At 37.4% G+C, this 23,508-nt stretch overlaps 3 protein-coding genes and 1 long non-coding RNA gene across 6 annotated transcripts; 2 read left to right on the top strand and 2 right to left on the bottom strand.

Annotated features, from left to right (window-relative positions):
- Positions 1-6,234: 6,234 nt before the first annotated feature.
- On the top strand, positions 6,235-11,553 carry LOC140275323 (uncharacterized). Of its 2 annotated transcripts, XM_072370767.1 has the most exons (8): positions 6,235-6,343; positions 7,592-7,894; positions 9,259-9,528; positions 9,851-9,919; positions 10,490-10,534; positions 10,640-10,753; positions 10,873-10,932; positions 11,012-11,551. In XM_072370767.1, exons 1-8 carry the CDS (start codon positions 6,268-6,270, stop codon positions 11,182-11,184), a joined length of 1,110 nt encoding a protein of 369 aa, XP_072226868.1. In that variant the 5' UTR covers positions 6,235-6,267; the 3' UTR covers positions 11,185-11,551. The 2 variants fall into 2 exon arrangements, with proteins under 2 accessions (XP_072226868.1, XP_072226867.1); XM_072370766.1 differs by having other exon boundaries at positions 10,490-10,753; positions 11,012-11,553.
- Positions 11,554-11,875: 322 nt separating this feature from the next.
- LOC140275324 (uncharacterized) lies at positions 11,876-23,238 on the bottom strand. Of its 2 annotated transcripts, none has more exons than XM_072370768.1 (5): positions 22,944-23,238; positions 21,548-21,910; positions 19,974-20,096; positions 13,883-13,944; positions 11,876-13,337 (listed from the first exon to the last, which is right to left on the bottom strand). In XM_072370768.1, the coding sequence occupies exons 1-5, from the start codon at positions 22,975-22,977 to the stop codon at positions 13,212-13,214; spliced, it is 708 nt and encodes a 235-aa protein (XP_072226869.1). In that variant the 5' UTR covers positions 22,978-23,238; the 3' UTR covers positions 11,876-13,211. The 2 variants fall into 2 exon arrangements, with proteins under 2 accessions (XP_072226869.1, XP_072226870.1); XM_072370769.1 differs by lacking the exon at positions 22,944-23,238 and adding an exon at positions 22,059-22,114.
- Positions 16,160-17,921, top strand: LOC140275336 (uncharacterized). The gene is made up of 2 exons (XM_072370782.1): positions 16,160-16,547; positions 17,105-17,921. Exons 1-2 carry the CDS (start codon positions 16,185-16,187, stop codon positions 17,612-17,614), a joined length of 873 nt encoding a protein of 290 aa, XP_072226883.1. The 5' UTR covers positions 16,160-16,184; the 3' UTR covers positions 17,615-17,921.
- LOC140275337 (uncharacterized) lies at positions 17,915-19,077 on the bottom strand. Its single transcript, XR_011908397.1, has 2 exons — positions 18,773-19,077; positions 17,915-18,147 (listed from the first exon to the last, which is right to left on the bottom strand). It is a non-coding gene; the product is annotated as an uncharacterized lncRNA (long non-coding RNA).
- Positions 23,239-23,508: the final 270 nt, after the last annotated feature.

Here is a 23,508-nt window from a genome sequence, read left to right on the forward strand (position 1 = left end):
CTTTTGTAGTGTTAAATATATATATATATGAAAAAAAAGTTGTCATGCTTACAGTTTTTGAGACATTGAATCTGTTGTGGAAAATGTGCATCTTCTTCATTGCTAACTGTTGCATAGTATATTTTAATAAACAAAAAGATGGTGTCTCAGGTACATCTCGCATTAATCTAAGTCTTTTCACAGCTTGTCTATTTTGGGAAAACCCAAAACACCATCCAGCCTACACAGAATACATCGCCGACATATGTTCACATGTTAAGTTAAAATAGTAGCAGCAATGTTTATTCACCCATAAAAAGGAATGATTCCGAGCCTCGGGTTTCTGATTTGAAGAAACAGCAGAAGTGATGTTCAGATCTCAGATATAAGTGGTCAGTCTGTGAGTGTTGGTTCGTGTCACACTGTGCCAGTATGCAGCTAAAGAGCAACAGCTACGTGTTCTTATACCTATTTTGCAACCCAGTCTTCATTCGAGGTTGTAAAATTTCAGGTAAGGTTTCCTTTACTTCTTTTTATGAATAACCTTACCAAATTAACAAAGTCTAATCTACACAAGGAGGCACCTTTTTTATCCAATATACACGCTCATTTGTACTGATACAGGTGCGGATTTGACAGCATTATTATAAATACAATTGTAAGTACACTTAGAAAATGTGTTGTGTAAATGACTTCAGATTATGATTTTCAACAAGTACTTATTGGACTTAATGCTAAAGGAATTATGTGCTAATGCCTTGTCATTTTCACTTTTATTTACAAAACGCAAGTTCAATGACACTCTTCAGGTCATGCTGACTGGTCATTGAAAATGACCCATGATTTAGGTTTTTATTGCATTTCTTTTTTTCCCCAGCCTGTCTGGAAATGTATTTTGTACATTGTGACATTATTTTCTGAGTCTGTTGTGGACCTGAGATAAGTAGTTGCTGTGCTGCAGTTGTCTGAGTCTATTCTGCACTTTTGATTTTAAGGCTACACGGTGGTATGGTGGTTAGCACCTTCACCTCACAACAAATTGTCTCCAGTGAGTGGGAGTTTTGATTTTAAAAAATTGTCTATTAACGAATAAAGAATTGAAATAAAATTTCAAATCAAACAACAGGTTTTGAGGCTAGTTTACACTGCTGTAATGACAGCTTTTCTGTTTCCACCATTGCCTGAACTCTAACTCACATCATGAACACAACACATTGAATCTGCAAGTATCGTGAGAAAATCTGACTCACAGGTGCAATATTTGTTGATAATTTTGATAATAGTCATAGTGCAGATTCAAATGAAAAGGAAGCATCAGAATTCATTGACCACAAACAGTTACTAATGTCAAGTAAGATTTGTTTGATGCAAAACCAGCTGAGTTCCTGTTTCCAGATCAAACAGACTATGGTTAAAGTTTGTTCAGACATTTCTGTCTTTCTTATCACGAGCGTGAATGTCTTCTGTTTCCTTCTGGCTTTTCTTCTGCACTCCATCAAAATCTACATCAGATTATATAAAACATGTTCTATTACATCACACAACACGACTCTTCTTTCTTAGTTCGTTTGTCATTCACATGAATAAAAATTCACAACATTAAAGAGAGGAAGAACTTCTCTCTGGAATGTCCTCATGTCATTGGATCAGCTTCTTTAACATGGTACAGAGAAAAGGCTGGACAACGATAACAAATCTATTCTCATGATTCCCCTCAGAACAAGACACTGAAAATACCACAAGTTCATCCTGGTGACTTTGGACTGTATTACTGTAATGGAAAACCAGCTTTTTATCTGAATGTGACCAAAGAAGAGGGATCTGACACAGGTGAGAAACATAAAGTCACTACGTTGAAACTTTTTTTTATGGTTAATCGGGTAGACTATAGGTCAGATTATGAAAACAGTATATAATCACACCCTGATTATTGTAATTATTATTATAGTAATGTACTAACATGATATTGGTAATCTCTTTAACATAACTATTTAAATTCAATGCTACATTACAAGTGGGACATAACAGGAACAACCCCCAGGCTCCTCGGGCGCTGTGAATGGCAGCCCACTGCTCCAGTGTATGGCATCTGTCTCTATGAGTGTGTGACCCTGTGCATGTGTGTTCAACAAGTGCCAACCTGGATGGGTTAAAAGCTGAGGAGAAAATTCATGTATCACTGTATGCATGACAATAAATCTGATCTTAATACAATGAAGATTGATATCCATCTTTTTGGCAGGTCAAAAAGCAGACTTTGAGGAATATTGAAAAGAAGCAGTGAATCTGAATAATTAAACATAATTTACCCTTTGTTTTACAACAGTTAAGTTGTAAAGCTTACAATGGCACCTCACACAACTGCAAGAGGGTGCCACATTGCTGAATTTGTACATAGGTATGGACAGAAATGCAACATGATAACTAGATTTGATAGACATCACGTGCATGGGTGCCTGCTTATGTTTTAAAAGCAAATTAGAGCATTATCACTTGATGTGGGAAACCCAACAACTTGGATAAATAAAATATTCAATAATGTAAATAAGAAAAAAAAATTATTCCTATATGCCAACTCAATTTATTCTGAAGTGCTCAGCAATACTGTCAGCTGGAATGGTAATGACGCCTGACAGCAACACACAGCAGAAGACCGCATTGATATGATTTCAAATCATGATAAAAGTGTGACTATCTTCATTCAGAGACTGATGCCAGATGTGTCTCTAAAGATGGGTAGCATCTGTAGCATAGGATGCATGGAGGAAAAATCATTTAAAATGCATAAACAACAGGCCCATAAAGTGCTTCACCTGTACCACAGCCACCATCCTGGCAGTCGGCTCTACATGGAACAGTTTTGGAACTTGTGCCATTGATCACTTGATGAGAATATCTGCAACAATTGGCATCCTATCACACGAGAGGGAAGTGATGCTAGAGGTGCAATTAGCTGCTCCCAGAAACCCCAAGGGAGTGACACACAATCAACATGGAGAGAGAACGAAATTGAGGAGACGTATAATAAATGGGCCGTTATGCCCGAGCTACCCATCCCATGCTGGCATTCCCCCTCGCTCACGCCATAGGAGTCTTAATTGGCCTTGTACACAGTGTTTGCTCAAGCACTCTAAGTTTGGAGAAGAGCTCTGTAGGGGAATGTGGTGAGCTCAGTTGTGCTGGGAATGAGTGGGTAGAGTAGCAAAGTGTATTTGTGTTTATGTATGCATTTCAGTGTATATTTTTGTTCACTTAAAAGAAAAACTCATCGACTATGAGAAATTCGTATCCAGCCACATGGATAATGAGCAGCTAAAGTTTGGACAAAGTCCTTCCAGAGGCACATAAAGAGGAATCAGCAATCTTCAGAACTCATAATGCTGTTGTCTCTGCATTAAAAGTACTGGTCACTAAACCCAAACTCTGCCAAGTTGAAACTTCACTTCTAGTTGATCTCCATATGATTAGAATTTCTGAGTTTCTAAGAGCTGATGCCACAAGAAATATGTTTTTATTTGTCCGTATGGTCCCAAATGCAAACTGTCCTGTATAAGGCTTGTTTGCTGACAACTTTACTGCTTACTGTGTTATATCATAAATCCCTGTCTGAGCCACATGTCTAGATTTTTTTTGCAGGATCAAGTTTTTGAGACCAAAGGTAGGGTAGCAAACTCGTAACTTTGCTCCCACTAATTGAATTTGGAAATTGGTATGCTGAGAGGCCTGTGCTCTACAGGTCTAAGACAAGGTGTCGATAGATACACCACACACTCTCAGTGGGTCATAAGTTACTTTTGAGAGGGTATGTTCTGTCTTTAACTGCTGTGAGTGGCTACCTGAGCGGTTTCTCACTCTTACACCTACACACAAACCTATTTCCACCTCTGTGCTCTACATGGATTTATCTTTAGCTCTTAGTTAGAAGAGATCTGATCAAGTGTGAATGTCAGCACTGTGGCTACTTTATGCATCCATATTCATATAAAGTGTTCAAACTGAAAAAGATGGTCAATAAAATCAAAACAGATTTGTCTTTGTGTGTTTACATCAAAGTCCCTAACCGACTACCACTTTGTCCCCTTCAACCTTCCAAACCAAGAACCCTGGTTGTGTTTTGGAATTAGCTGCATTAATTCTTTTTAAAATGAATGCAAGAAAATTTGGAGTAGCAAGTGAAATAAGACTGATGTATGAATATAAAAAGGATCAGCTAAAAACTGAAAAACAAAAGCAGCACAATAAGATAAAAAGGTGTAAAATTAACAAAATAGATAAAAATCCAAATAGAATCAAGCAGTATGCTTACCAACAATAGTCTTAGAAATGATTACTTTGCGTCAAAGCCGTTTCTCTTTATGCAGGGGGAAAACAGTAATTCCTTATTTCTGCAATAAAATTTATTGACATTATATTTAATGCATCAAAGAAAAGTGTCCTTTTTCTGGCTTACCAACAGTGATTTCTTGGTGGTGTAAGTTATCTTTGATGGCTTTTCATGTACACATGCTTGATCCTTGTAATAAAGGTTTGAAGGTATTCCATTCCAAAAAAGTAGCACTTAAAGACATCTTTGTTCACCTATTTGTAGCTTCTAGGGAGTCAAGCAACTTCCTTCACATGTAAACCTGTTGCAGATATAGTCATACCCACCACCATCCACCCACACATCGGAGAGTTGCTGTAGACATCTTAATCTTATAAAAATATCTGCTGCTTTCATGCTCTATTTCCTGATTACACAGAATTGTTTGCACATTACACATTTTTCTTATTTCCTGTCTTATTTCCTATATTTTAGACAAGTTTTCCAACACATTTACAGTTCAAAGGCCTTTTATCTTAGGCACAAACTTTTACAGAATAAATGTACTTTTCAGTTCTAGGCCAACACTTGTAAAGAGTTACGTTATGTTTACGCATTTGGCAGACACTTTTATCCAAAGCAACTTACAGGTAGGCAGATAGGGTAAGGAGGTCTCACCTAAGGACCCCTCCTGGATGTAGTACCTTTCGTGAAAGAGGATTTGATCCCAGGTCTCCCACATGAAAGGTGGCAATCAAACCACTGCACTAACTAAAGAGCTGCTGCTAAAGAAATTTTATGCTTTCCCTTCACGTCTCAAAGTATTTCAACATAAAATGCTGCATTTGAAGTAGATATTCATCTGCATATTATTAAAAACAAATTTGTTTCAAAACTGGTCAATAGCTACAAAAAAAGAACAAAAATGGTGACAAAATGTCCTGATTCACTGTCATAAAGCCAGCAGGATGCAAGAAACTCAAGGCAAAGATAAGTCAAATGAACCAAGTAAGAGAAAAAGTTTGGTCAACAGAGGATTGGGCAACTAGTAGCAGCAAACCAGAGGTTCAAATACAACTGAGGGTAATCAAGTAGGTGAATGCAGGTGTGGTGTGTGGTGGCAGAAAGGAAGCCAACATGGTTGAGTGGTGAGCTGAGGACAGGAGATACACACTGGGGACCTCTGTTGGGAACAGAAAAACATTACAGAATGAGAGCAACAGTTAACAAAGTCCAAATTTAAACAATCTCAAACAAAAAGCAAAAACCTCAACAGGTAGATCAAAACAAACATAATCATACTCGCCCCAAAATTTGTAATTCTCCAGCACTAGAAAACAGAATTGGTTCAGAGCTATGTTCATTCTGAAGATACACATATAGTGGTTAGAATGGCTGTTAGAGGTACCAAGATCCCCTTTATTAACGAGTCAAATTCTAAAATCTGTACGTCAGTGTGCAGCTTTTAAGTTTGTTGAAATACAATGTTAATATGACTGTATCATAAACTATATAAGATATATGCTTATTTCACTTCTGGATGAAAAAAAAAGAAGCTTTTTGACATTGTTACTTTAAAATCTTCAATAATGAAACAGTGTATGTAGCAGGTGGATTTACTAACAACTAAATTCAGATGGAAAATTTTAGGACTTGATCCATTGTTGAATAAACCTATAAAAACAAAGTCATATTAAAGCATTTTGATTACCACAAAATATTGAATAATAAACAAAATGACTGAATGTTTTCACTGGATGCAAGCAAACTTAGTCTTGCTTCTTTTCTTTAGGATTCACTTGATTGATGTAAGCAATGGTTGAAGTGTGAACACAAATCCCTGTTTTCCTTGACACTGACGCTCTACGCCAAATAACTATTTGAGGAAGAGGAAGAGGAGCAGTAAGGATGTGTGACGGACTCAAGGTTCACATTTCAGCCATATCAGCAGCAGCTCTGCAGCTCCGTGGTTTTTTTTCCTGAAGATGCTTAATTTTATAGTCTTCTCTCATCTTTGGTTCCTGCTCACAGGTCTGATCCACTGCATAGAAAACTCCACAGGTACAAACCAATATCTTACATCCTTATACAGTTTCAATTTGGCATGAACTTGAACTGACTTTAGACTGATTTAATACTGTAAATATACGACAGTCCTTTCTATCTACAATAACCATTGTCATCGTCTGCTGCTTTTTGGTTAATTTTTACTTCATATGGAGCATAAATTAATATGTATTGTCAACATTATTCAGTAATATTTTACCAACTTTTCCATATTAACATGATTCACATTCACATTTAGAAATATTGACCTTTTAGTTAGAGTAACATGTATTCATTTGAAATCAAATTGACCTTATTTAGAATAGGATTAATTTATCGAACAATAAAGAGTGGAATTCTTAATCTAAAACCATGGAAGTTAGTTTATTTTGTTTATTTTTTTTCATCTGACAGTACACAAATGTAATAGTATAAGAAGAAACTAAATGTTTTAACTTTAATAATTCATGTAACTGACATGTAAACAGCAGCTGTAATTTTGTCTGACAGTATTTTCCAGTGCGCCTGTTATTTCAGTCTGATTGGACGACAGTGAGCATGTTTCCATGAGATAAAAGAGGAATTAGAGATAAAACGGGAAACAGAGCTAAAAACTGACCACCAACATGATATGAGTGACACAGCTTCACAGCTAATATTGGAATCATGTAAATATATTAGTTAAGCCAACAGATACTAAATATATTCCAGAAAACATGTTTAAAATTATCCATTTTTAAATGTTTTCATTTGATGGAGAAAAAAAACAATTAAAATATTCATTATTCAAATGTTGAAGCCATTGGAGCTTTAAGAATGTGTTTTCTTTCTTGTAAAGTTTAACTTAAAATTGAAACTTGAAGCAAATTCAAAAGCTTTTCCTGGTTTATGTAACCAAAGATTATGCAAATACACCATCATATAAAATATCCATCTATCCATTTTCTATACCTTGTAAAATCCAACTCAGGGTCACGATTGGGGGCTGAACCCTATCCCAGCTGTCATTGGGCGGTGGGAGGAAGCCGGATTACCCGGAGGACCCACCCATACACGGGGAGAACATGTAAACTCTACGCAGAAAGGCCCCAACCGGGTTTTGATCCAGCAACCCTATTTCATATAGAATATATGGAATATGTTTCAAATTATTAAGATACAACAGCAAAAAACAAGATGAAGACAAGTAATTCAATGTTCAAATTGAAAGACCAATTGGTAAAATGAAAACATCAATAAATGGATAAACTGTTTCCAACTCAGGTCTTCAGGGTCAAAGCTTCACATATGTGGACAATCCTCCTCCGGCAGTGATCCGGCTTTCAGTCCCCGAGGATCACCATGTCTGTCTCCCCTGTGATGCCTCTGTCAGTTCGGACATGGTCTGGACGTTTCAGGACAGAAAGGTCCTTGTGACCCAACAGGGCAGCTACCAGACCAACCAGGACAACCAGCGCTATCTTCTGCTGACCGATGGCAGCCTCTGCCTGCTGCAGCTTGATGATTCTGACTGTGGAGAGTACCGCTGTAACCAGCAGCTGGTGGCCGAGCTGCAGGTGCTCACAGGTATGCTGGAATGGAGTTACTTATTTAACTTATTTACTAAAACAAAATGACCAGAATAGCTACAGGTATCTTGGGACCATTTTATATGTCAAAGCATGAGGTAACTCCGGATGATGGATGAATCATCTTTGAAACAGCAAAGTCTGTGGGTGTCTCACTGTCAGTTAGGTTGAACATGCATGAAACGTGTAAGAATGGCATCAATGAAGGGGAGAGTTGTGTTGCAAAAAAATACTTTTTTGTAACCCCAACCAAATTAAGGTTTTTTTCCTAAAGTTACCAGAAAGTGACAACATTTCATTATAAAATGTTATGTTTGAATATAACAAGGGCAACCAGCAAAGTAGAATCCATGTCGTGCTTTAAAAGCTATCATACGTTGGTCTTAAATGTGGGTCATGCTTGAAAGTGCATCATATTTCCTACCAGTCGTTTGAAGAGGCGATAGTTTATAGCCACCATGGGTCATATTCAAAGGTACTTAAAGGACTTATTCGCACAACTCATGAACACATGAGCTTTTCTTTCTTTTTCTTGTAAAATTTCATGTGTTTTATTTATGACATCACAAGTAATAAGAAATGTTAAGTTGTTATGAGTTTGGTTTGTTCACATGTGAAGTAATTTCATCTGGGTCCTGGTAATACCTTTAGTGCATTAAAAGGTGCAGTTACTCATCTTCTGAAATGTAGTTGTGTCAAAACTGAAAGTGGTATGAAGTGAGTTACAGCTCTGATATTTGTCGGTAAACTGAATAAGTTCTATGGGAAGGTGTTTCAGTGAACAATGCTTCCTGTGTATTTGCAGGTGAATTTAGAGCTAGAGCTCACAGAGCAATCAGATCACCCAGGACTCATGTTAATACCAGTTGTAAACACACAGAATAGAAAATAGTTTTTTTTCTCACTTATTCTAAGAATAAAAAATAAATAAATCTGTCTAAATGAATATTATGCAAAAACTAATTTGAAGTGCCATCAAAAGTAAGCTAAAACAAAAGAAGGCACCAACTTCTTTTCATTCTTTATGTTTTAACTTTTCTATGTATCACCAACAGTAGTGTATACTGCCATCTCCTGTAAAGGAGCAACTGTCTCATGCAAACAAAAAGGATCACACTCAGACATAAGACGCCAATAGTCCTGTTGTTCTCTACATGCCAACACTATGATTGGAGTCTCTGAATATATTCATCTTGGTGGGAGCTTAACGAAAGGTTAAATTTTTGTTAAGTAAACCTGAGTTTTCACTGCATATGAGAGGCTGATTTTTTAAAATTTACATTAAAACTAAAAATAATGAAATAGGTAAAAAAAACTCCACTAACACACCAGCACAAGGACAAATTGTCTCTTTGCTCTCAGGCCATGACTTCAAAGTGTCTGCAGGCCGGACGCTGCTGCTGCCCTGCAGTGGCTCCTCCAAACCCAAACAGAAGTGGTTCCGACAAAGAGAAGGGGAGAGGCGGGAGGCCATCTTCACTCGCTTCAGAAATGGTACGGAGAAACCAGAGCTGGAGAGGAGTCGACTCAGCTACACCAACAATGCACTGCAGATCCAGGACCTGAAGCCAGAGGACACTGGAGAGTATCTGTGCAACGGTGTGCTGGAGGCCAAAGTTACTGTCATTGCAGGTCATTTGCTGCACTTTAAATACTACAGATTTCATGACTTATGGACTTAAATATTGTTCTACGCTGGAATTGACCTTTTTTTGGTATATCTCTTTCTCTATTTGTATTTGTTCCTACTTAAAATCATTAAGTAGGATTACCCAAATCTCAAATGTTATACATTTTTCACATAAACAATCAGAGTTAATAGTAACTTAACAGTGTTGTAGTAATTCTATCTATGTCAACTTTTTGTCCAAATGTAGATTTTGACATGTTCAGAATTACACATAATCTGTTGTACCTGATTGATGACAATTTAAACAAATGTTTTGCATGTTAGTGCAACCTGAGCCAACCAGCATCCTGTCATCCACCAGTACAACTCCAGCATCTGCTGTAATGAAGACAGGTGGGATTTAGTCTTCAGCAACAGAGCTGTTTTTTGTACATTTACATCTACTGTGCAGCTGCATTCAAAAACAATGTCACAGTTAAGTCATTATTTTTAAACATATCTGTTGATTTTTGGCAAAATTTGTTTTAGTAACTAAATTTCACAGACTTTAGCAGTGACTTTACTTTTCATTTTATTTGATTTAGGGTTACAGAAATAACTATGTGTTTGTGATCCAGTTCTTTGTGTCTTCAACAATGTCTTCACCACCATTTTAGATTAGCATATACATCAAGCATGATGGCTCTAGAATCATTTCTGATTACTTCTGGGAGCAAGAAATTAGGTGATTTATTCAAATAGTTTGTTTGGATTTCTTCTAATGTCCAAGATTCCATCTTGAAGCCACACTTAAAATGTTTCTAAAGAGTATTTAATGGCTTTATTCTTACCACATTTAAAAACATCCAGCCTTATTTCATTAGTCACATTTTGTAAATAGGATGAGCGGAAAAAAGTTCATATATTCAACATGCCCACATTTTGAATATGTGTTATCCATATTGTTTCTTTTCTATTTATCAGATTTGGTTGAAATCGACAACAAGACAAAGAAGAGACCTGAAAACGGTTTGCCAGCCAGTGTGTACACCATAAACACCTGGAAAAATGACTTCTGTAATTTTCAGTCAGATATGGTTGTTGACCAGATGTTCTGTTTGTGGTCGCTCTCAGCCCTGCTGCTGGTCGCTGTTACTGGTTTGGGGTTAATGATCATCTTCATGGCAGTTGTTTGTATTTTGCTGACCAGCATGAAGTGCAGGAAGAAAAGAAAACACAAATATGCAGGTAATGTGGAAAGCAAAGGTCTACTTTAGTTTTCAACTTGAGGTTAACTTCAGCTGATGGATTGAAACTGTTGCATTCTCTCTGCTTTCACCATCAATTCTCTGCTGTTTTCCATGCAGCAACACGGAAACATGAAGACACAGAGCTGCAGATGTGGAAGACATGCGGTGCACAAACAGGTAACTCCATCACAAAAGTTCTTGCAATCCTTAGATATTTTCTAAAGAGAAATATTTCAATATGTTTGCCTGTCCACAGAGTATGAGATGTTTGAGACACCCTCTCTGCCAGAGGAGACGATCCATTATGCCTGTCTGGGCCGACCAAACTGGAGGGAGAGACCCAGCTGGTCTCCATCGGATCAGAGCCACCACAATGTTATCTATTCCTCAGTTGTGACCAGAGCCGCTGCCCAAAATATCGTCTCCTGAATCCAGTTCAGTTCTGCAGACTTTCTCTCTACCCGCTTTTGTCTTTTTGAAGCTGCGTTAAACTGCCTTTAATTTCAAGTGCCTATATTTACGTGTGTCTCAGGTATAAACTCAGCTGTCTGCTCTCAATGAGTCAAATTTATCCCAACTATGTTTTGTGCTTTTGTGTCATTTCAAAGTCCACACGGAAAGGCCAAAGTTTGGGTTTGAACCAGAAACCGTACTGTGAGGCCATAGTGCTAACCATCAAACGCAGAGTTCCCTCCAAAAATATGTTAACAGAAAAAATACATATTTTCCTCTTTTTTAAACCATGACAGTGACTTAGTTATTATCTTTATGCACGTTTTTCATTTTTCAACAAGAGAATCCACAGAGATACCGATAAATATCAGATGCAATGACAGCATCAAATCTACAGCCTTCTGAGAGCATAGATGTTTAGTTGAAATGACTTTTCAAGCCTAAGGCTTCTGTCAATCGATGGACAGTCTTCATTTTCTTTTCGAGCAATAAAGATACTCAGTGGGATTTAAAAGTGCTCACTGACTCACCGGGTGAGGCCTCCCTGTTTCTGTCAAAAATTAACCTTTTACTGACAGAATGTTTGGAGTGAGAAGAATAAAGTCCAGCCAATCACACTGAAGGAATTTATTAGTGCAAAACACAGTATTTCCAATGCTTTGTTCATATACAAAAATAAAAATTCAAACGTGATTTCAGAATCACTTTATTGGAAAAAAAGGAAAAAGTTTGAAAACAGTAGATGATACATATTAATATGATGTACAGTGCAAATAACCTTTCAACCAATGTGTGAATTCAGACAGCATTGTTGACATTTTACATTCTTCTGAGGAGCTTTTGAGTACAAATGATAATAAGAGGCTAAATAAAAGCAACATTTCTACAGCATAAAGATCAGTGAAACACTTTCAGTAATGCTAACGCATTTCCAGCAAAACGTCAGCATTTTATTTCTTCACAGTAAAAGAATATCAGCAGGTTCATAAAAGTCTCCAAAAATCTTTGAGTTTAGTTTACTGGAGTAAAGAAGGTATTGATTTTAGTACAGATACAAATTTCTGATCAAAAGAAATCATGTTCTACATTATAGACACATTTAAACCAGCAAATGTTTGCCATTTCTTTTTGAAAAATCACAAAGAAAATACAAAAGCTGGTTGATAGGTTGACAGGTTGCTGCAGCACAAAAATCTGATACTCAAAGGAATTCACACAACAGCGAGGAAACACACACAAACGCCAAATAAAGTGTAATAACTGCATCGAATCGCCTCTGCAAACTTTGTTGTTGTGGGGTTATAGAAATTCTTTTAATTTAACTGCAGATACTCTGACAATTCACGATACATGTTGTATAGAGAGGAATAGGAATATGTTAAAAATCCCTGCCCGTCTACACTTCATGTGTTAAAGTTTTTTGTTCTTTTGCATATTAAGCTTTCCATACATAAAAGTGACTCATTACTATGGATGCTGAGTAAATGCCAAAATCCACACTTGGTTTATTTCTGAAAGAGACGTTCCACCAAAATGATTAACTTTAGCTTTTCTTATTTTCAGCTCATAAGGTACAAATAAAAAAAAAGCCACTTAAAAGGTATTTATTTATTTACCAAATGCATTCTTTAAAATAATTTTTTATTAAACTCACAATATTTATTAACATATCATTAATGAATTTGTTATACATTTCTAGTAGTAAATCAGAAGTACTTGTAGGGAAAGTAGGCGTATGGATGGGTAGGTAGGTGTAACTATATTCAATAGAAAAAAATTATCTTTTTTATTATATTATTATTTATCAAACAATTTTTGACATTGATATAAAGATGTTTTTAGTAATGGTTGCAATTTCTTACAAAAGCAGCTGGTTACTATTCTAATCATTGAGAAAAACTAACTAAATCTAATATGGAAGTTTGTTGATAGTTGAATTTGAAACTTTTTGCCATCTGCTAAACATTCAAGATTCTTACATTTAAGTTTTGAATGCAAAACATTTAACATCCATTTAAGTTGTCAACAGTTGAGTATGTTACAGACTCTTTCTCCAATCCGGTTCCTCCCCTGGCAGAGGGGCGGGGCTTGTCTGGATGCCTCAAACTGGAATAATGCAAAGACTCTTCCTGCAAAAACAGCAATCAGATTATATGCCAGGTTTAGATTCTTGCAAAACTGTCATGAAAAAAGACTAAAAAAGATTTAAAAAGTACAATTACATCTAAGAAAAAAATTATTATAAAATTGGGATAAAAGAAGCAGAGCTGAGGTAGAAAAAAATGATTAGAGAAAAAAGCAGAAAAAGCAGAAAAATAAGCCAAATAAGTAGAAATTTAAACTGCATAAATTAAATTGGACTCTTAAGACCCTTTGAGAGGCCTCATCTATATTCCATTAAAATGTATTATTGCATATTAAGTACATCATCAGAAAATGGATTCTTATACACAGAAGTAGCATCTGAATATTATGCACTTTATTAAAAAAAAATCACTCACGTCATGATAAAAACTTTTCAAAAAAATAAAGACTCACAACTGTAATAGAGACACAAACAATATGTGGAATGAGACAATTTATGTTTTTTTGGAAATGATTCAGAGCTTTTGTAAGACTATAATTAGAAATGTGAAAATGTGAAATATGACTATCTATGACAATATGTACTCACCTCCGCGAATTTCAGCCTGGCATCCTGGCCCACTGGATTACGGCAGCAGAGAACCCGTTTACCTGAAGACAAAACAGAGAACGTGTGAGATAAAGCACGACCTTAACTGGGTCTGTGGTTAACATTTAACTTGAAGACAACCTGAGCGACTAAGTCAACTGTATAAGGAGTTTTAAAAAAGTGTAGTAATTGCTAAGAAGCGCAGTTTATTCACACTAAGGAAAAAACAACTTGTGTTTAGTAAAGTGTGGCCGTTTGAGCAACTCCTTTTCTGTGTTTCCTGGTGTTAACAAAGCCCAATGGATGAGAAAATTAGCCTCACAAGGGGTAAAACGTGCCTATTCCTCTGCAATTATTAGTATATAACTGTTCGCATAGCTTATAATTAACTTAACTACCCATAAGAACGTACAAACTTTGTTAAAGACTGGAAGAAATGTGATCTAAAAGCAGTGTGAGGGCTGCACCTCCAGCCTCACAGCTAAAGTCGGTAACCCCATGCACCAACACTTTCAGTCATGTTTAGTTTATCATTTTGTTTACATATTTGTTTAAACTTAGTTGAAATGCATTATTTCTATTTGTAAGCATGCACATTTAGATATAATTGTATTTTCAACTTTGTTAAATTTGTCTTATTTGTTAAACCTGTTTTCTTTTCTTCTATCGGTGCTGGGGGGAGCCATGGAGAGCTGGGGGCAGGAGCCTGTACCAAGGCAGCTCCCTCAGGGGGGACACTATGTAGTTTAAGTTCTTTAGATGTTAAGATGTATTCCTTTAGATTTATGGGTAGTTTGTTTATTTAGTCATTTTGTTAATTCTTTGTTTGAGTGACATTAAACTAACTGTTATGTTCTGTTTCTTAGTTTATTTGTCAGTATGTGTTACCCCTCTTATGTTGAAGATTGGTCTGATCAGTCAGTATTTAAGTTCTACTTTGTTTCCTGTTTGTTAGGTCAGTTTGGTTCTTTGTTAAGTTAGTTTGGTTTCTGTGTTAAGTTACTTATCATTTGAACAGTTAGTTTGAAGTTATTATGAATTTAGTTTGTTTTGTTCATTTGACCTCTTTTAAGGGCCCTGAAGTTATTTTCTCTGGGTAAATAAAAGCCGTTCCTTTTTGAAACTATCTGCGTCCTCGTGCTTGACCAGCTCAGTCCCTCACAAGCAGGAAGACTTGATTTTCTTTTCATTTTTGTTTTTTGTATTTGGGTTTTTTGTGCAAAAAAACCCCAAAACATATTTCTAATACACAAAAGTCTAATTTCCATCCAAAGCAAATTATTATGGCTTAATCTGCCGTGCTTTACCTCTCTACAAAGTTTTATGAAAAATGAATTGCTGTAATTTTGCAGACAAGTAATAAACTTACTGAATATTTACCCCTGTGGATGAAATATGTGACGTCCACCCATAAACATGACTGTAGCTACCCACATGATAGCACTGTTGATGCCCCTAACTTAGCTATAAACTACTGAGTTATAAGTGTATTTTGTCACGGTTCAGAGTGGTGGAGGCGAGGAAGGATGACCCAGGTACAGATACGGGGCAGGAGCCAGGAGGTAACTTAAACTCAGTTTATTAGAAATAGAACGGAAATCACAGCCACGCTGGACTACCATAAAGACTAAACTAGAAAAACCACAAACACCTAAGAAATAACAAAAAACAAAAACTTTACATCAAACAGAAGCAGGACCAAGACTGAAGATATGGTCTTTACAGCTGGGGGTCACGCAGCTGACAAACAATTCAGTTTCTCTGAGAAGTGTTTGGAGAGGCACTCCAAATGTTAAGGAATGTTAGAATTGGATGCTTCATTATTCATTTGTTAATCACATGGGTCGATTTTTTTTCCCATGGTCCAACATGATTTCAATACTTAAACTGTCACAATCAATAAAAAATTTAAATTCTTTAGATATTCCATGTTGTTCCATGATATTCCATGTTGTAAGTTTGTCAAAAATCCAATTCTCAGCGTTAATCATCAATGGTCAGAGTTTTCAGCAGTGTATGTGTTAAATATTAGTGTTAGTTTATTAGGATTTAACAACACAGCGAGACAACTTAAAATCAGTTTAAAACAAATAGCTACAAAGTGTCGAATGAAAGGTAATCTGAGCCAGAGCACACCCCTCCCTTACTGCAGACCAGGCTTACAGGAAATGTTATGTGAAAGTGAAAGAGAAAGAGTGAAACTGAGACGAAGTGTTAGTACAGGACTAGACAGCAAATTCGCTCTTGCTTTTCTTGTTTTAATCAAGTAAAATCCAAGAGTGTTGTTCCACCCAAACATTTTATGCTGCGCAGCCTTTTACTACCTTTCAGCACCATGTCAGACCCTAAGCTGTGTTTGGAGGCCTTGTCTGCTCTCACTGGCTGTAACGTCGAGTCAACAACTGGATCATCCCAGCTCACACCACAGGACTTGGTCAACATTGTCGCCCTCAGGGAGTTTTACAAGCAAGAGGGGTTGAAACAGATCGACTACCAGTCAGAAAGTCTGGGAACTTTGTCCCTGCAGGATTTGGATGACAAAGACATGTACAGTTCCCCACCGGCGCTGACTGAAGGAGCTGAGGCAAGCTTTAAGACCACAGTGAAGATCAATCTTGATGAGTTTTTCCATTCTCAGTACAACTATGACTTCACCAAGCTAAAGGTAAGAAGAAATGAAGCACTGTTTATTTAGTTAAAGCTCACGTCATGTGACACAGGTCTGATGTAACAGTTCAGGCATGTTTATTGTCAGCCTGAAACTGAGACACAAGATAATTCTGCATGTAAAGACAAAGCAGTATCTATATAGTAACAAAAGGTTTGGGGGTAATTCTGTTCTGTTACTAGAACAAACTGATTTAAAAATAAAGGGAACCAATGCAGCAACAAATATGTAAGAGTGAAAAAACTTGTATCTATATGAGACAATAAGCAAATGATACATAAGTGACAGTGAATATAAATCCTTAGTAATAAGGTAAACTGATTAAGTTATGATAGCAGCATGACTCACTTTATGAGTTTAAATAGATCATTACTGAATCAATTAGAATTTGAAGTCTAAGAATATGACTGTGACTACCATCATGCTCACCATCAGAAGTAATGTGCTGAGCTTATATACGTGACGGTTTTAGTAAAAAGAATGGGATTGTGATTCGCATGCAGCAGTTATCATTTTTCTTAAGTTTTGACTGTTAACTCTTTGCTGATACCCAGGATGGTGATAAGACGTTTCTGCGTGGTAATGAGCAGTATGTCCGTCCCTGTGGATGGAACCGGGTTGCCCTTCGTGTCACAAATAAGTATGACGACGGGGACCAGTGGCTCGGGACGGGGAATGATGCCTGGCCCGTCTCCTACCAAGGACACAAGATGGACGGCTCCCCCGGCATCATCCTCGCCCGTGATGGGAACCCAGATGACGAGCCAAATTTTCTGGAAGCCTGCGTTGAGCATCTGGTCAACGAGAAAACAAGGGGCAACGGGGTGTACTCCACACCCAACATCAAGATGGCAGAGAAGTACTGCAAGACGTTCAAGTCCAAAGTTGATGGGATGATGTACAAAGTGCTTCTTCAGAACCGCATCAACCCAGAGAGAAGGGAGAAGTGTCAGAGAGAAGATGTTTGGGTGGTGTACATCCCTGAGGGTACCAACAACATCCAGACAAAGGCCATCGTGCAAGAGTCCATTCGTCCGTACGGGCTGCTGCTGAAGCACGTATGAGCCTGACTAAACGACAACTCCAGGGAGATCAACATGAAAGCTCATAAGAATTATTTCCCACTTTTGTCCTGGTATAAGTAAATGCTTCTAAAGAGGTCTTACCTTGAAGACCAAGCTTAGAATTTTTAGAACACTCTCTGCTGATCTGCTTTACCTTCAACAGCCAATCTGTCTGATACACACTGGTATCCTTGAACTATGGATGAATGCACTGCCATGGACTGCACTCTAATCTTAAGGGAGAAGATCTTCCATTATGTGGAAACTTATCTAAGTGGTGATATTGCAATATTCTACACATCTTTAATGCACATAACTTAGCTGCCTTGATAAGCAAGAATTAAAAGTATTTTCAAACTGATTTCTTTTGTTTTACTTTAAGAGGACAGGATTTGATTTTGTTTAATTGTTTCACGGAACAGAAAATGTTGCTGTGAGTAATGACGATATTAGTCTGATGTTTTTCAGAGCATCATTCGTTTTTGTTCTGAATTTTTAATAATTCAACAGAATAGTCTGTTATAGTTTACTATCTGCAATGCTCTCCTAACTGGTCTCCCAGCCTATACTATGAAACCTCTGCAGATGGTCCAGAACGCGGCGGCGCGTCTGGTTTCGGCCTAAAAGAGCACACGTCACCCCTCTGTTCATTGAACTCCTCTGGCTACCCTTAGCCGCCCGCATCAAATTCAAGTCACTAATGTTAGCCTACAAAGTGATTAATGGGACGGCTCCCATCTACTTGAATGCTCTTGCAAAGGCTTATGTCACAACTCGGTCCCTCCGGTCGTCCCAGGATTGTCGTCTAGCAGTGCCTACACCACGCCTAAGACAATCCAAACTCTTTTCATGTGTCGTCCCACGATGGTGGAATGACCTACCGAGCGCTACCAGAACAGCTCCCTGCTCTTCACAACCCAGCTCTTCAGAGAGCATCTCCTATCCTAGCACTTACCTTGTACTTCCCTACCCCCTCTATCTCTGCACTTTATCTTTCTGCACTTCCTTCTATGCCTGCACTCTATCTCTACTACTCACCTCTGACAGAGTCGGACCAGTGGGTTCCTTCTATGTAGTTTATTGTGAGCTTTTTATATAGCTTGTTATATCTTCATTTGTAAGTCGCTTTGGATAAAAGTGTCTGCTAAATACATAAACATAAAATCTGTACTTCAAAGTAATATATTTCTTCAGTAAGCACATGTTTCTCATTGGAGCTAATGATTTACAATCAGTTCTCACAGTTTTTCTTGGATGCATGAAGGTCTGTAATGAAGTGTGAATGTAATAAAACTGAGTGCATAAACCTGAGAATGAGGAAGCTCTGCATTATGTTTTGCTTATATTTGTCTGTGTGACACATCTCATCGTCTTTTTGTGATTGTAATTATCCAAAATGTGAAGTTTGGGAAATTAGAGACCCCTTATAGTAATTTTTTCTTTTGCAGACAGCACAGATGCTTTTGCAGATCAGAGTTGTTTTATTTTTAAATGCACTTCATTTGAAAATGAACCCAATGAATCTTGTTCTCAGACAGAAGGACTCTCATGCAAACAATAAGAGTGCAGTTAAAAGAAAACATGAAACCAATAGTCTTGAAAAACATGACTGTTCTTAATCTTAATTTTGTTAATTTCCTGGATTTACAGTAGATACGTGTTTTTAAATAGACCACAAAAACTGTTGTTGTCTTGTACTTATGTGAAAGCGTAGGTAAAATGGTGCAAAAACACATTCAAACTTTAAAACTTTAGCTCAATAAGCAGCAACTGTAGCCAACAATATCTGTAACTTCTAAAATAAAAAAATAAAAAAGAACTTGGGTAATGTGGTGGGGTGAAAAATACAGAATCCCATCAGATAAATTCCATTTCACACACACCTTTCACTACTGGGTAAGATTGAGATATATCAAATATAAATATTCCTTTAGATCCACCACAAAATTGTCTTTTTGAAAAGTATATAACTGATTAGTGGAACTTACTGGAATACTGTAGAGTTATTTTGGATAAGTATTGCATTTCCTATAGGTGCCAATAGATGGCAATGAAGGAATGTGGAAATTCTTATGAGACTGTATTAGCTACTGGTGGTTTAAAAGGTATTCCAATATATTAAGTAAGGGCTTTTGACCGCAGTTTCATGATACTCATTTAAAGGTAAAACTTATGCAGCCTAATCCAACCTACAATAAAAGTAAAAGAATCAAAAAGCATTTCAATACCTCCTTTAGCCAATGACCTTTGAAAAACAAACATAGAAATGTTATAAACTTATCCAATTAATGGGTGAGCAGTTACATTAGACAACACCAAACTGTAGTGCTGGTACAGAAAGATGCAAACTGCCACCTACCTGAGCACTGGTAAAGTGCAACCATGATGGCCAAACAGAGGGCGAGTAAAGCTGGAAGGACACAGATGCCCAGCTTCAGACATGGCCGCCCCATTCTGTTTCCAGTACACTGCCCGTCAACTCCTGGAAACAAAAACATACAGAATAAAAGCGAATAAAAGAAGATTGATTGGTTAGTATTCCAACCTTTAATCAAGCTGTAGAAATATTTATAGGTATAATTGCCCAGTTATAAAATTCCCTCATGAATGGAATGAAAAACAGCTGCAGATGTGAAAACAAGCTATTTTACTAATAGTTTCTATCTCCATTTTAATTTTCTAGTGAACCACAGCGACGATGCAAATTAAAATTCCTTTTAGAGAAAAAAAACAGACATTTGCACATAATTCAAGTTATTTCATTTTATTTAACAGATTTCTGGCTAGTTACGAAATATATGACTTATATTAATGAATATAACGGGAAATCTACATTACAATTACATTTCTTTTTATTTTGTTTTATCATTTTACAGTCTGTTGATCTTCATGTTTTAAAACAAGTTGAATTTTGACAGTTTACAATAACCACTCACTTCTCTGTGTTGCCTCTGCCTCTTCACTACCATCCTCATCATCACTTGCAGCAGCTAAAATAAATGTTATCTTGCCAACTTTAGCAGCGTCAGCCAGCGAAGCTTTTGCTCTGTGCTCTGATGGGAAGTGGTAAACACTTTGAACACAGGGTAGATAGTTGCCCTGAAGATAAAACAGTAACTTTGACATCTGCTGCTTTCTAACTAGATGCCATTTTAAGCTAACATTTATAAAGTCAGCTTTTTCCTAAATGTTTTTCTTTTTCCTGTCTTTTGTAAAAGCTGAAACGGGCTTTAAGACAATCAGCATCCAGTTATTTCTAATCAGATCAATGTCATTATTGTCAAGCTGTAAAAAAACTGATTCATCTTTATCCCAGAAGAGCAACGACATGTTCAGTTTTTATTCTTCAGACACAGTAGAAATGTATTTATCTTTGAACCTGTATTTTTGAAGAAATGTATTTGCTCAACAAAACTTTTTGTCATGGCATGGAATCATTTTTAAAGACAGAAAACAGTTGAGAAAACAATAATAAAAAAAAATGTCCAAGATAAGACGAGACATCACCACCACCGAAACCGCTGCTTTCCACTTCAGTGCCACAATGACTCATTCCTGAAGCCCAAACTCTGTTCGGTGTTTTGAGAAAGTAGAAACTTTCATCATCATAGTTGAGTTTAACTGCTTATATTATGATGTGAACATCCAGACACTTTTTCAAGAGAAGATTTTAAAGACACCCTCTGAGTGAGTTTAAATGATCTGTTGGATTTTTCAAATATTAGTTACGTTAAGAAAAACATGTCTATGGACTGAACGCTCCACATAAGATTTTGCTTTCTTTCTTCTCTTTTTTTAAAACAGTACTTGTCATATAATCTTTCCATGGTATTAGATTTCACCTTTGAAAATCCTCATTTTTCAATAGAAAATTAAACAAAGAGCCAGAATAGAACCACTAGGTTAAAGGGGGTGTAATTAACAAACTCTTACCATTCACTCTCAGGTGAATTCCTCTGTTCACACGCACACTAGATGCAAACTGCCCGACACAGAAGTACAGCCCGGCGTCCTCCTCTTCCACCGCCAAGATCTCCAGACTAACCAGGCCACTCTCCAGGTCGCCTGTCCAGCTGATGTGATTGTTTGTAGAGTGCAAGGTAGCTGCGTCTCCTCCTTTGAATTGACTCTCTCTAATTGTGATCAGAGGCAGCAGCTGGTCTGAGCGCAGCAGGTACCAGGTGATCTCTGTGCTGGACGTCATCTTGCAGGTCAGAGAGACGTTCTGACCCGTCTGGACCACCGTGGCAGAATGGAGAACAGGTGAGGGAGCTGAAAGGTGACATCCTGCAGCACCTAAGGAGTATGGACATGGGATGATCACACTTCTCTTCAGGTGCATATCAACTATCAGGATACCTGATATTGTAGTGAATCCATTCAGATATACAAAAGCAATAACTAGGACAAAATCAAAAGCATGCAGACACACCCCTCTGCTGACCTTTTTCATATTAATGGGGATTTTGATTTTCTCAAGCAGCATCTCTTTGCACAACCAGATTCAGGGGCTTCAGAGCAGTCCCTAGCACAGAGACACTCTTCCTTATCAGTTGGTTCAGTTTCTTTGACTCACAGGCTCTGATGCTGCTGTCCAACAGATGACAGCAAAGCAGACTGCACTCTCCACACAGACTTAAACAAGATATCCAGCAAAGAATATTTTGTGTTCAATTTTTTTTTAGACAATAAAATGACAAAACCACAATCAAAGAAACTCATTCTGGGTTGCATCTCTGAGGTTTAAAGTCACACTTTCATTTAGGTGATTCCTTTAGAAAGTTAGTAGTTTATTTCTGTAAATACCTTACTTTGTAAGAAACAAAACAAAACAAAGAATCTTTCTGTTAAACCCCTTTTAAGGTTTTGTAAGAAGCTTTAGAGAAGAAGTAATGGAACTGAAATGTACCCTTCGGTTTAAAATGAGCTCAATTTGAATTGCATTCTGGAGCTTTCCAATAAAAAGATAGTAAACAATATTATTAATTCGTCAAAAATAATTAGGGCCGATACTTATTCGGGCTGAGCTGCGTGCAGATGCGCTCAGTCCGAAACAAAAGTTTGAGTTCTGCATTCAGTTAGAGATACAAACTTTGTATGCCCTCATTTCTCCTGACCTGACACCGGGTTCTCCTCCGTTTAGAGTGCGACTCCACCGCAACCACAAGATCACAATGAGATAAAACAAACAAGAGTTAAGACCGTATCTGAGACTTGCAGTGACCTCATATCCCCCAAATCCTTCACTGAGTCCATACAGGGTCAAATTGACTGCTTGGAGTCCTCTCTGCATTTAAATCCATCAACTAATAAAAAGTAAGTAACTTACAAAGGACCGAGAGGATCCAAGCGAGACCTGCCATAATCTTACAAACACCGTCAGTCTCCGCATGAGATGCACGAGCTGACTGTAGCACGCGGGCTGGGTCAACTGTTTATTAACAGTACAAATGTAAGACTTGACCGCAAAGATTTCAGAGGAAGGAAGTGAGCGGGAGGGTTTTATTTTCACTGAACAGCAGAGACCACCAACATGTCTGCTGTAGAAGGGGGAACATTTTCCACTGATGCCGGGTTTCACTGAAGAAGCGAGAGGAGCGTGAATCTGCTGAGTGTGCTTCACAAGAAGCCGACAAACCGCACGGGATAAGTTTCGTTTCTGCTGGAATCTGACATTACGTCAGTCACGCTCATATTACCGGAAGATGTTTCAAATTAAACTGCTGCGTTTCATTTTCTTGTTAGTAAAACTTTGCAACCATAGTTACGTACGTACATACGTACATACGTACATACGTACATACATACATACATACATACATACATACATACATACATACATACTCTGCTCCTCAGAAAAACAAGCCCACTAGTGGCTAGTATGTCCAATTCTG

This window comes from Leuresthes tenuis, unplaced genomic scaffold, assembly GCF_036924035.1.
Source record: "Leuresthes tenuis unplaced genomic scaffold, fLeuTen1.0.hap1 SCAF_18, whole genome shotgun sequence".
Classification (NCBI taxonomy): Eukaryota; Metazoa; Chordata; class Actinopteri; order Atheriniformes; family Atherinopsidae; genus Leuresthes; species Leuresthes tenuis.